This window comes from Scomber japonicus, chromosome 24, assembly GCF_027409825.1.
Source record: "Scomber japonicus isolate fScoJap1 chromosome 24, fScoJap1.pri, whole genome shotgun sequence".
Classification (NCBI taxonomy): domain Eukaryota; kingdom Metazoa; phylum Chordata; class Actinopteri; order Scombriformes; family Scombridae; genus Scomber; species Scomber japonicus.
Genome location: NC_070601.1, coordinates 14,853,338 through 14,865,634, shown reverse-complemented (window position 1 = coordinate 14,865,634; position 12,297 = coordinate 14,853,338). Strand labels below are relative to the sequence as shown.

The 12,297-nt window shown below is 41.0% G+C and overlaps 1 protein-coding gene across 2 annotated transcripts; it reads left to right on the top strand.

Annotated features, from left to right (window-relative positions):
* The first annotated feature begins 994 nt into the window (after nt 1–994).
* timmdc1 (translocase of inner mitochondrial membrane domain containing 1) lies at nt 995–11,566 on the top strand. Of its 2 annotated transcripts, XM_053314345.1 has the most exons (9): nt 995–1,138; nt 2,655–3,001; nt 6,324–6,489; nt 7,177–7,265; nt 7,511–7,578; nt 8,810–8,888; nt 10,122–10,232; nt 10,335–10,528; nt 11,439–11,566. In XM_053314345.1, exons 2-8 carry the CDS (start codon nt 2,676–2,678, stop codon nt 10,483–10,485), a joined length of 990 nt encoding a protein of 329 aa, XP_053170320.1. In that variant the 5' UTR covers nt 995–1,138; nt 2,655–2,675; the 3' UTR covers nt 10,486–10,528; nt 11,439–11,566. The 2 variants fall into 2 exon arrangements, with proteins under 2 accessions (XP_053170320.1, XP_053170319.1); XM_053314344.1 differs by lacking the exon at nt 11,439–11,566 and having other exon boundaries at nt 10,335–11,141.
* Nucleotides 11,567–12,297: the final 731 nt, after the last annotated feature.

Sequence of the window (12,297 nt, the reverse complement as noted above, 5' to 3'; positions counted from 1 at the left end):
TTACAACAGAATAAGAATACATGTGTGCATCAGGAAAGTAACATCAGATTAGACAACTGACAAGGAAAAATAAGTAAATAAATAAGAATAGGAATTAAAAATCATTATGGGTAAGCATACATTTAAATCAAACTAAGGCATATTATCACTCAATACCAATACAGTATTACTCTATTACTATAATTTTACCATATTTTTTTACTATCATTTATTTATTGCTTTTGTACTAGTATTTATTGTTCTTTATCCTTTTTTATTGATGCTGTTCTATTTTTGCTTTCCACTTTGCTGCTGCAATAATGTACATTTCCCCATCGTGGGACTAATAAAGGATGATCTTATCTTATACAACCTGAGTTTCAATGGAATTGGCACAGAACTGCAACGTCAATGAACTAATGAATGAAAAGGATAACTTAAGTAAAACTAAAACTGTAAACCTCAAGCAAAAACTATGCAATCTAAATAACAATACAAATGCAAAGGCAGTGTAATACAAAAATGATGAAGAACCAAGAACCAATTGGTGGTGTGTAGTGGGGAAAGGGGTAGTAGTAGTAAAAACTAAGTTACTTCGTTTTAGAGATTATAAAATAGTATTCGTTCGTTTCTATTTCTAGTAATGCAACCTAATGCACATTCAGTACATAAACTAGTGCATATGCGGCATTATACTTATAGGCTACTATACTAAAGTCCTCCACCACGGGGTGTCGCTGTGTCCTATTTGATTTGTGTAACCAGGTGAAAGGTCGGAACACCGGTACACTACAGATCCTGCGCGATTTGTGCGTATACTTTCTTCATTGTATGCTTTTTACAAAATAATGATCTTATATGATGTTACATGACATGTTGTTAAGGTTAGGTCAGGGTTAGTCACACAAAAAACAAAACACACTCAGTCAGCGTTAGAGAAATGTTCATTGTTTAGGTCACAAATATTACTCTCGCGAGATCGTTCGCTGGTTTGGCAGCACCGTCAAGACGCCACCGAAAGTCAAGTGTGAGGAGCCGCAGAAGGACATCAATGAAACACAGACATGACATGCACAAACTTGAATTAAAAATGCATTAACCAAAGCTGCAACTCATTAAACAAACGGTTCGTTGAACTGGAAGTCCGCGCTGTTTGCTGGTAAGCTGCATTTTACCTGTAACATGACAGAGGCTAATAGCATGCTACCAATTAACGCTAAGGCTCCCATTATCGGACTCTGTGTTTATTTCAGTTTTTTGCAGTCATTTTTAAACCACAAATGCATTTAACGCGACTACCGAACTATTTTTAATATACTCTTATAGAGTTAGGACAATGACACGTCGTTATTTTTGTTACAGAGAAACAAAACGGGACAAGTCACCGTGACCCTGATAGCTGCACAGCGTTATGCTATAGCAGAGACATTATAATAGGTAGTTAAGTTAGGGAGTAAGTCAAAGCAACGCAGGAGCTACTGCCCTCCACATTTAAGATAGCTCCCCACTAATGCGTTTGATACTAATAATTAGCTCGTTAGCTTTGACGAGCTTCCGATGCGTGATAACGAGCTAACTATTACAAGCAGGTGTGTTATAGTGAGCACGGTTAGTGACGACACATTTTAAGGTAGTACAGGGAAAATTACTGTTAACAACTTTATAATTAGTTTGAATAGCAGGGAAACTTTCTAAACAACTTTTTATTAATCAGTTGATAATTAGAATAACACTTCAATTGTGTGTACTATTTTTACCCCCAGCTTGTTTGATATCACTTTACATTGTCAAGGAGTTTTACATTATCACAGTAAATAATTAAAGATCATATGGAACAAAGTGATTGAAAGAATGTTAAATTGACCCCCCTGTATAGTCTATAGCACCTTTCTAGTCTTATTGATCACTCTAAGCACTTCACAGTACATGCCAATACACATAAATATTGATACCATTGACTGTATTCATCCACAGTGGATTCATACACTGTTGGCAGAGGCTGCCATGCAAGCAACCAACCTGCTCATCAGTGATATAATGCTATCCAAAGCCCCCCCCCCCCACAGTGTGTCTTTGTTCCCCCATTCACACACACTCACACTGATGGCATAATCATCAGGAGCAGTTCGGGGTTCAGTATCTTGCCTGAGGACATTCTGATATGATTCTCATTAGTAGATGACCCGCTCTACCTCCTGAGCCACAGCTACCCCAGATGTTATTTAACTGGGACAAGCATCATTTAATCACAAAATTTGCTTGTAAAATGGTGATTTCTTACCGCTAAAGACATAGATTATCACTCTTACATGTATTAGATGATGATTCCTGAGTGTCAGAGCCACACTGGCAAAGATAATCATTACCTTCTGTATTCACTTTTTACTCTGGATTAGCTGGCACACCCTGCTCTAAGGACCAGAGGGGCCCAGCAATGCAGTAAAAACTCAATTTTAAAGTCAAGAAAGCAATCTCTTCCCAGAGAGTCTGCTTGTGTGCCCAGCGTGTTTTGATATGGCTGCACCATTTAACAGCTGCTGAGCTGGACAGCCTGTGTAGCCTGTGCCAGCATTTCACTTGCCTTAAGGCTGTTTGTTTTGAGGATGGAGCTTAAGTCGAAGCAGTGAGTGCAACATCCCAACCCACGGCCATGTGTTTCTGCCTCTCCTCTGCAGCCCAACGCCAGCTGAAGCGTGATGCATCCAGAGCAGCCCGGAACAGGCTTCGCCCCATGGAGACGACAGGCAGATTCAGCCCCTCGGGGCACCCTGAGCACCGGCCTACTGCAGGGCCTCATCCAGAGCGCCAGGCCTCCTTCCTTCTGCTTCCTGTTCCCCAGGGTCCATGCAGCTGATGTAGCTGCTGCCCAGCCTGCACAGATGCCCTCTCCTTCCTCCTCCTCCTCTTCAACCAGTCCTGCTCCTGCATCCATCCCCACTCCAAGTAATGTGCCAAGCAACATGGGCAAGCCAGAATTCCCAGACACGGGATGGGACCGTATCAAGGACCTCTTTGAGAAAGAGTTAGTACTTGTGTGTTTGTCAGTCTGTTCTTGGTTTCTGTCTCTTTTTTAAAAAATCCCTTTTACCACTTTGCTCAATTTAAACTTGTCCCCCTCTGTGCATCCAGTTAGTTGTTTTGTTGCTACTCTACTACCCAGCTTCTATATTGTAAGACTAAACACTAGAGCCCTACTGATATATCAGTCAGCCGATATTATCAGCATCTTGACCTATCACAGATATATCAGTATCAGTGAATATGTTGTCTGATATGTGGCGATATTATTTTTTTACTCATAGCCAGTGTTGGGCACGTTACTTTTAAAAAGTAATTAGTTATAGTTACAGTTACTTCTCCCAAAAAGTAACTGAGCTAGTAACTGAATTACTCCATTATAAAAGTAACTAGTTACCAGGGAAAGTAACTATTGCGTTACTTTAAAAAATAATAATTAAAAAAAAAAAGTATAAATATGTCTGTGTTTTTGGCCACAAGTTTTGTAGTGGTGTGTGCCATTGAGAGATGCTTCATTAGGTTAGAGTTGCTTGTAACGGACGCTCTGATACATAATGTACATTTCACATGTACAGTCATATGAAAAAGTTTGGGCACCCCTGATCATTTTCAATATTTTCCTTTATAAATCATTGGTTTTTCGGATCAGCAATTTCAGTTAAATATATCATATAGCAGACAAACACAGTGATATTTGAGAAGTGAAATGAAGTTTATTGGATTTACAGAAAGTGTGCAATAATTACTTAAACAAAAGTAGGCAGGTGCATAAATTTGGGCACCCCAACAGAAAAATTACATCAATATTAAGTAGATCTTCCGTTTGCAGAAATAACAGCCTCTAAACGCTTCCTATAGCTTCCAATGAGGGTCTGGATTCTGGTTGAAGGTATTTTTGACCATTCTTCTTTACAAAACATCTCCAGTTCAGTCAGGTTTGATGGTTTCCGAGCATGGACAGGCCGCTTTAAATCACACCACAGATTTTCAATAATATTCAGGTCTGGGGACTGAGATGGCCACTTCAGAACGTTGTACTTGTTCCTCTGCATGAATGCCTTAGTAGATTTTGAGCAGTGTTTAGGGTCGTTGTCTTGTTGAAGTATCCAGCCCCGACGCAACTTCAACTCTGTCACTGATTCTTGAACATTGTTCGCAAGAATCTGCTGATACTGACTGGAATCCATACAACCTTCAACTTTAACAAGATTGCCAGTACCTGCACTGGCCACACAGCCCCACAGCATGATGGAACCACCACAAAATTTTACTGTGGGTAGCAAGTGTTTGTCTTGGAATGCTGTGTTCTTCTTCCGCCATGCATACCGCCCCTTGTTATGTCCAAATAACTCCATTTTAGTTTCATCAGTCCACAGTACCTTATTCCAAAATGAAGCTGGCTTGTCCAAATGTGCTTTAGCATACCTCAAGTGACTCTGTTTGTGGCATGTGCGCAGAAAAGGCTTCTGCCGCATTACTCTCTCATACAGCATCTCCTTGTGCAAAGTTCGCTGAATAGTTGAACGATGCACAGTGACACCATCTGCAGCAAGATCATGTTGTAGGTCTTTGGAGCTGGTCTGTGGGTTGAGCTTGACTGTTCTCACCATCCTTCGCCTCTGCTTATCAGAGATTTTTCTTGGCCTGCCACTTCGGGCCTTAACTAGAACTGTGCCTGTGGTCTTCCATTTCCTCACGATGTTCCTCACAGTGGAAACTGACAGCTTAAATCTCTGAGCTAGCTTTTTGTATCCTTCCCCTAAACCATGATGTTGAACAATCTTTGTTTTCAGGTTATTTGACAGTTGTTTTGAGGCTCCCATGTTGCCACTCTTCAGAGAAGATGCAAAGAGGAGAACAACTTGCAACTGGCCACTTTAAATACCCTTTCTCATGATTGGCTTCACCTGTGTATGTAGGTCAAGGGTCAATGAGCTTACCAAACAAATTTTGTGTTCCAATTATTAGTGCTAAAGGTATTCAAATCAATAAAACAACAAGGGTGCCCAAATTTATGCACCTGCCTACTTTTGTTTAAGTAATTATTGCACACTTCCTGTAAATCCTATAAACTTCATTTCACTTCTCAAATATCACTGTGTTTGTCTGCTATATGATATATTTAACTGAAATTGCTGATCCAAACAACCAATGATTTATAAAGGAAAATCTTGAGAATGATCAGGGGTGCCCAAACTTTTTCATACCACTGTATGTTCCTGCCTCTTACCTCAAAGAGATTAAAGTAGTGTCTGTACTTCCAGTTTAAAAACGCAACCTTTTCCTCCAAACTCGCCATCGCTGCAGCTTCTGCTAGTTTGTGTGTGTGACGCTGCTGTGTGCATGTGTCGTGCATGTGTAAACACTGCCTCTGATTGGCTTACCATGAAATCTTACTCTGCCTTAACCAATCATCATCACGGTTGTCCCGCCCCTCCCTTCTCCCGTTCCCCTCTCCAAAAAAAAAAAAGGCTTTGCAGCTTTTGTGGCTGAGAGCAAAGTTGGATGAGAACAGGTTCACTGAGTAGATTAGCTTCAGTTTGTAACGTGCCTCATTTAATTAAGTAACGTAACGGCGTTGTAACGATGGAAATAGTAATTAGTTACATTACCCGTTACTGAAAAAAGTAACGCCGTTAGTAACACCGTTTAAATAAACGGCGTTATTCCCATCACTGCTCATAGCTAATTATGATTATTAAATTCACTGGCATTTTATATAATAAAGCTTATAGTTACACTGTAAAATATCATCCCTACATCACATACACTTTTGTTTGATAAACACATTAAAAGGATCATTGCAGCAAAATGTTCCCTAAAATTGAGATTGGCCCAAAAATCCGGTATCAATCGGGCCCTACTAAACACACTAAGGGATAAGTATAATTTAAATTGGTGTATAAGTGTTCACAAACCTTCAACTGGAATTGAAGATGGAGCCTGATATTTTTCTATATAAATTATATATTTTTTACCATCAACAATGTGGACAGTAATAGACATATAGAACACTGCTAGCCTTCTTCTATAATGGACTTAATGATCACTGCTGTATTAATATTCAGCTAACAGCCAGTGGCTTATAAATGAAGCTGGATGCTCATTAGTGTGCTTGCTCTAACAATCCAACCGTCATTTAATTAGTTCTGTTTAAAAATAATCTTTATTCCCAGTTAGTGACTCAGAATAGACTGTGAGGTTGTCATGTCTGAACATGTCCGCTCTAATTTCACTCAAATGTTTTGAAAGATGCACTTTTAATAGTGTCTGAATGTCATTATACGAGTCACTAAAATGGCTTTATCACTCTTGTGTTCCTGCAGTCCGACACATAAGTACCCAGAGGAGCTGACCAGCGTGATAAAGAGCGGGCTGGTCGCTGCGCTAGCAGGCATGATCTACGGAGGCCTGCCAGCAGCTCGCCACGCCAGGAACAGGTACATCCAAGTCAGCCAGGCAGAAATCTACACCAGTCGTGTGGAAGCAGTGGTAAGTGAAATCTGAATTTGGGTGTGCCATTAAAAGGGGATAGTTTGTATTTTTTGAAGTTGGATTATATGAGGCAGTTATCTATAGTCAGTGTGTTACTGCAGTAGGTTTGGATCAACACCCTCCCAGTTTGGAGCAACAGACAGGAGTCCTGGCAGTGTACTGCTGAGGGCAGGGCAGCATTAAAATGTATATTAGTCACCTTAAAAGAACCTTAAAATCAATATCAGTTTAATTGTCACACAGCCCTTTACGTTGGAACATCCATATTCCTACACATGCTGTGCACTGTATCACAGAGCTGATCAGCTGTTTGGGTCAGAAAGTACTACTGCAGCATGCGTAGGAATACAGACATTCTATGGGTGAGACAATGTAGTGCCAAAGGAAAAAAAATCTTCTCCAAAATAACAGTATGTCGACCCAAAACAACTGACTACCTCATACAACCTCACTTCAAAAACTCTGAAGTATCCCTTTAATGCTGGTGTGATTAGATTAGATACTCCTGTGATTTACTTAAAATACTTATGATTTAATTTAATTTACCCCAAATGGTCTAAATTGTGATACCAACCCTAATATCTAATGATTTTACACTAAGACAGAGCAATGTAGAGAATGATAGAACTCAAAACAGGTCCTCAGTGTTCTTATGGTATTGTGTGTCTCTTCTGTTTGAATCAGCGCTCAGCACATAACGCAGCTATCCGAGGTTTCTTGAGATACGGAGTGAGATGGAGCTGGAGAGTGGCCGTGTTCGTCACCTTGTTCAAGTAAGCAAAACAATGTAAATTAGATGATGCTGTGGACTATGTGATTGTTGTACACTGGGGAACATTTACAAATAAAGAATTTTCTTACTTCTCTCACAAATGAGTCACATTAGATGGTGGTTTCTAGTTATTTTTCTCCAAGCATTTATGAATTATTTGGGGTTTTTTTTTTATCTCCACTGATCATTCTGGATTGTCTTGATCTTTCTTTCCCTGATCTGTCATTTCTCTCCTTTCTCCTCTAGTTCTGTCAGCACAGGCCTGTCTGTATATAGAGACAAGTACGCCCTCAGCCATTATGCAGCTGCTGGAGGTGAGTTATGAGCTTTCTGTAGGACTGATCACACCATTTTTTTTGTTTTTATTCAAAGAAATTTTGATTGAGCATGCTGGTTCACAAAAAAGCCACTTCATGTTCACACATTTCCATCTCAGACTTGTCTTATATAAGTTCAGATATCATACAGTTTCTGTCTGCCAGCAGTTTGAAATGCGGAATTTATGATCAGGTCTGTCTTTTGTGCTAACAGCCCATTTCTGCACTTCTATGGCCACTTGCCAGGTGAACATCTGTAGTGATAATGATCTTATAGACCAAAGGATCCCTCCCAGAAAAAATGTGGGCTGTAACTTATTTACAACAATAAATTAAAGTATTTTCATGAACTGGCATACAGGTTCAGTAGCTGATGTGTGACTCTGTAAATTCTATTGGGGTAATAGAAGAGAGAGACTATATCTCAGGAAAGAATAGTCACATTATTGCTTCCTTGTAAGACCAGATTACTGGGGCTCCCTGGTTGGCAAAAGGTTAAAGTGCTGACAGTGAACTACAACGCCACTGTGGCCTTTGCTCCCAGTCACACCCCCCCCCCCCCCCTTATTTCCTGTCAACACTCTGCTGCAGCTATCAAAATAAAGGTGTAAAAATACCCCAAAAATCATCATGGCAACAATAAAACTTATGCACTCACCAGTCACTTTATTAGGAACACCTGTACAATCTAATGCAATCCAATACAACAGCTCTGCCATAAATGTCACTGTTACTAAGCTGATACATCATCAGTTTATGTTGACATTATGAGAAAAGTGATAATTCTACTTAACGTTTATTATTGAGGTCGTAGTGGGTGGAACTCCATTCAATATAATGCACTCCAGTACATCATCACCACGCACTACGACCTAAATAATAAACATAAATCAGAATTACCACCCTGATGACCATGTCAACAAAAACTGTAAAACTGTAAATGTATAAACTTTGTAAAATGAGTTTATGGCAGATTGCATTAGATTGCACAGGTGGTCCTAATGAAGTGTATAAAAGCTCTCATTTGGACCGATGACAAATAGTTCTAACACATACCGACATATGCCAGGAAATTAAGTTATGAATGATGTTGATAAAACTTTCTCTGTGTGTGTGTGTGTGTGTGTGTGTGTGTGTGTGTGTGTGTGTGTGTGTGTGTGTGTGTGTGTGTGTGTGTGTGTGTGTGTGTGTGTGTGTGTGTGTGTGTGTGGGGGGTGTGACCGAGCAGCTGTGACTGGAGGTCTCTTCAGGCTGAACCTGGGCCTGGGAGGTCTGGTGGCAGGGACAATCATCGGAGCAGTGCTGGGGTAAGAGGTTAGCGTCCCTTCACAGCCATACATTACTGAACTATAGACAGAAGCTGCTGTGCATGTATGTTTTTAACTGACACGCATGTTCACTTATGCATGTGCGCGTGTCCATGTGAGCAGTGAGCACTCTGGCAGCCAGCTGTTCCCCTCCCAGCAACCCTCTGTCGCCCAGCTGAACCCCCCCCCCCCCTCCTCTCTCTCACCTCCCACTCAGTGCTGGGTGTGCCAGAGGGACTCATGTGCACCGCAGAGGGCCATGTTTTGGGTACTAGAGCAAGGAGGCAGACCAATATAACAGCTGCCCCCCTCTCCATTTATACCATCCATGTTATTCCAGCCTCTCATCTCCATCTACCACGGTCTGATCTGGACAGTCTCATCTCTCATCCCTCTCCTCCTCAACCCTCTCTCCTCTCCCTCTCTCTCCCTCTCTCCCTCTCTCCCCGCCCCACTTTTCACCTCGTCCCTCTGGCCTCTTCCAGCCAAGCGCACAGAGCCAAGAGCAGATTTGAATTTGATCATACAAAGGTCATCGAGTGTGAGGTGTTTGATGGCATAACAGACTGCAGGGGCTGGTTTGGATTGTCTCTGATCCGTGTTGGCTCAGCCCTAGTCTCTTCTTCTCCTATTGGCTCTGCACTAGCATTGCCTCCTCCCCCTCCCCTCCGTGTCACTTTCTGCCTGAGCAACCAGCCACCTGGAGCGTTTGATGTGCGCAAACCGCTCCGGCCCTCCGTCTATGCCAGGTGCAGCCGGGGCAGAAATGAAAGCGGGCATCTAATTTGGAAAGCACATCACGCTCCAGATCTCAACCCCAGGATTGTCCCACTGTCCTGGCATGTGGCGGAGGTGTGACTGGAAGGTTTTTTTGGTGGGCCCGGAGAGATGTAAGAGAAAGCTGAGCAGGAAATCGGACTCTTACTTGGACACTTTCTATGCAATGAAACTAGGTTTGTTACAGAGCAGATTTTGCAATAGTAGAAAGTGTTCTGGTAATACAGTTTCCCCAGTGTTGATGTGTGCAGCAAGTTGTCAGTGGACTGGTTTCACATGTTATTTTCATCAGTAGCTGATATTTTCATGTGTTGTATAAGTTGCACTCAAAGCAGCTGTGCTTTAACAATAAAAGTGTATTTTTCTGTTTTTGTGCTGAACTCTAATGCAAATATACTCAATCGTACTGTTAAAATGTGTTATATAATAATATAATATAAACTAACTTGTGCTCAGAGTTCCTGCTGGTGGTTTGATCATCAGCATGCAATCGCTGGCCGGAGAAACAGTCCGAGAGAGGAGGAGGAGAGAGCGCAGGGAGCTGTATGAGCTCAGACTTGCAGAATGGTATGTTAAATTAGAAAATGTAAACCCACATTTATATTGAAGTTGGTAATTATCCTGGTTCACTGTTAACCCACTGCTCTCTTCCTTTATTAAAATCATAAGGACGGCCCGTCTGGAGTTAACGGACGAGTTGATCAATGATCTAGATGTCAGCTCTCAGGCAGAGGAGACAAGTAAAGACATGCAGAGGATCCAGGAACTGCTGAGCTTACCGCAGAACCAGAGTGTTGCTCAGGACTCGAGCAGCCAGTGACAGTAGCTGCCTTACTGCCTTGTTAATCTGTCAGACATTGAAGGTGGGACTTCACACACCTCTGAGGATAAACGGGTCACTCTCTTGCCTGGACTTCACACATGTTCTTTCTCACTGAAGGGAAACTGCTTCACATCACAATTCAAAGACACTGTTGTTTCATCCACAACTGAAAACGTGCCCATTCAGAGACAATACTTGGTACTGGGTGATGTGTGTGTGTGTGTGTTTGTGTGAAGCAAGTTCTCAAATGAATGTCAGCCAGTTACCTAAGACGACAACAAAATCACATTTATATTAATTTAAAACTTATTCAAATGCAGCTTCTGGTCTTGATACACTGCTAGGCACATTTTAAAATGGGATAAAGAAATAAAAAAACTAAATGACATGTTTTACATATTACTGGGATTATTCAATTTAATCTGGACTTCATGTGGAGCGCTGATCAATTGTGGTTAAATATTGTTGCATTGTATTTGCCAGTTCTGCTTAATTTGTCCATTTTTAATTGTTTTTTGTGACAGGAAATACTGTGATGTAAAGTCAAATTGATAAGTTACACTTCTGTGGAATACAACCTAATAAAGCGTCCTCAATTAAACTCAGTCTTCAGTTGAACTCAGTTTAGGGAAAACAGCGTCTCTGATAGTGACACAATGAGATAAAATCATTTAAGTCAATCTTCTTTTACAGTCTGCTGATGTCTAAGTGTTTATGTTTATCTGTTCCAGTTAAAAAATCAGCTCCAGTTATCAGCTTGTGTTTCAGTATTGACTCCATGTAAATGAAGAAGATAGAACAAAGTCACCGGGCCTCACTGTTTCTGACACCTTTCCACATTTCAACACCAAAGCAACACATATCACTCTGTGCATTTGACAGAAATGGCTTCTTTATTTTCCATGTCTGTGTCATAGTGAGCTTTTGACTTTGCCTCTTGGGCTTTTCAGCAACTAGGTCAAACATAGCCTCGGCCCCTGGTGTAAACAAGATGTGACACAGCAGCAGCTGGGGCCCAGGATGCAGCAGTGACAGCTAGCAGAAACGGATTGAAGAATCCTTGCACTCAGAAAAAAACAGCCTGTCAATGATGATAACTTACATCAGGTACACTTTATAGATAAGAAATGTATATTCAAGTGTGTTTATTTCCCACAGAGTATGTCTTTATATATATTAAGTTGTCAAATATTGCAGGTAGTCACTGAAGGTAAACTGAAATTACATGTTAATCTGTTGGATTTGACTGTGTTTCAGCAGTTTTGAGAATAGATTTTCTGTCTGGGCAGGTTTGTCTAAAAAAAAAAAATCAAACCGAGCTAAAAAAAAAGAAGAGCCACAACAGCTGGGTTGGGACATGTGTATGTCTGATATAACACTGCATGCTTTTGTGTTAGTTAAACCCTCACTAAAGCTTCCAAACCTTTCAGCTTTAAAAGAGACATTGTATAATGAATCCAGCTGCAGCATGACTGCACTCACAGTGCAGGTCTTCCTGGGTCATTCTTTAAGGTGGAGCAGCAGTGTTTGAAAGTTATTTTACCATCCAAAAAGGTTTTACTGTAACTTCACTGGTAATTTATAAGGAGTCATGTTGAGTGCTGTAGTCATCCTCTCTAAATGGGACAATAAGCTTTAACGTTCATAAATATGGCGTTAGCTCCCTCTACTGGTGGCTTTGTGGAACTGCAAATATGCCTCAAATATATATATAAATGCACATAGCCAACTTTCTCATGTTTCATCTATATCCAGTTACGTGCAATCTTCAACATCTTGTTACGACCCCTCCCTTTCTGCTCTCCATCA

Coding starts and splice junctions, on each gene's coding strand:
- timmdc1 (XM_053314345.1), top strand. CDS start 2,676: ATGCATCCAGAGCAGCCCGGAACAGGCTTCGCCCCATGGAGACGACAG. Junction 3,002..6,323: donor AAGGACCTCTTTGAGAAAGA/GTTAGTACTTGT, acceptor GTGTTCCTGCAG/TCCGACACATAAGTACCCAG. Junction 7,266..7,510: donor GTGTTCGTCACCTTGTTCAA/GTAAGCAAAACA, acceptor TTTCTCCTCTAG/TTCTGTCAGCACAGGCCTGT.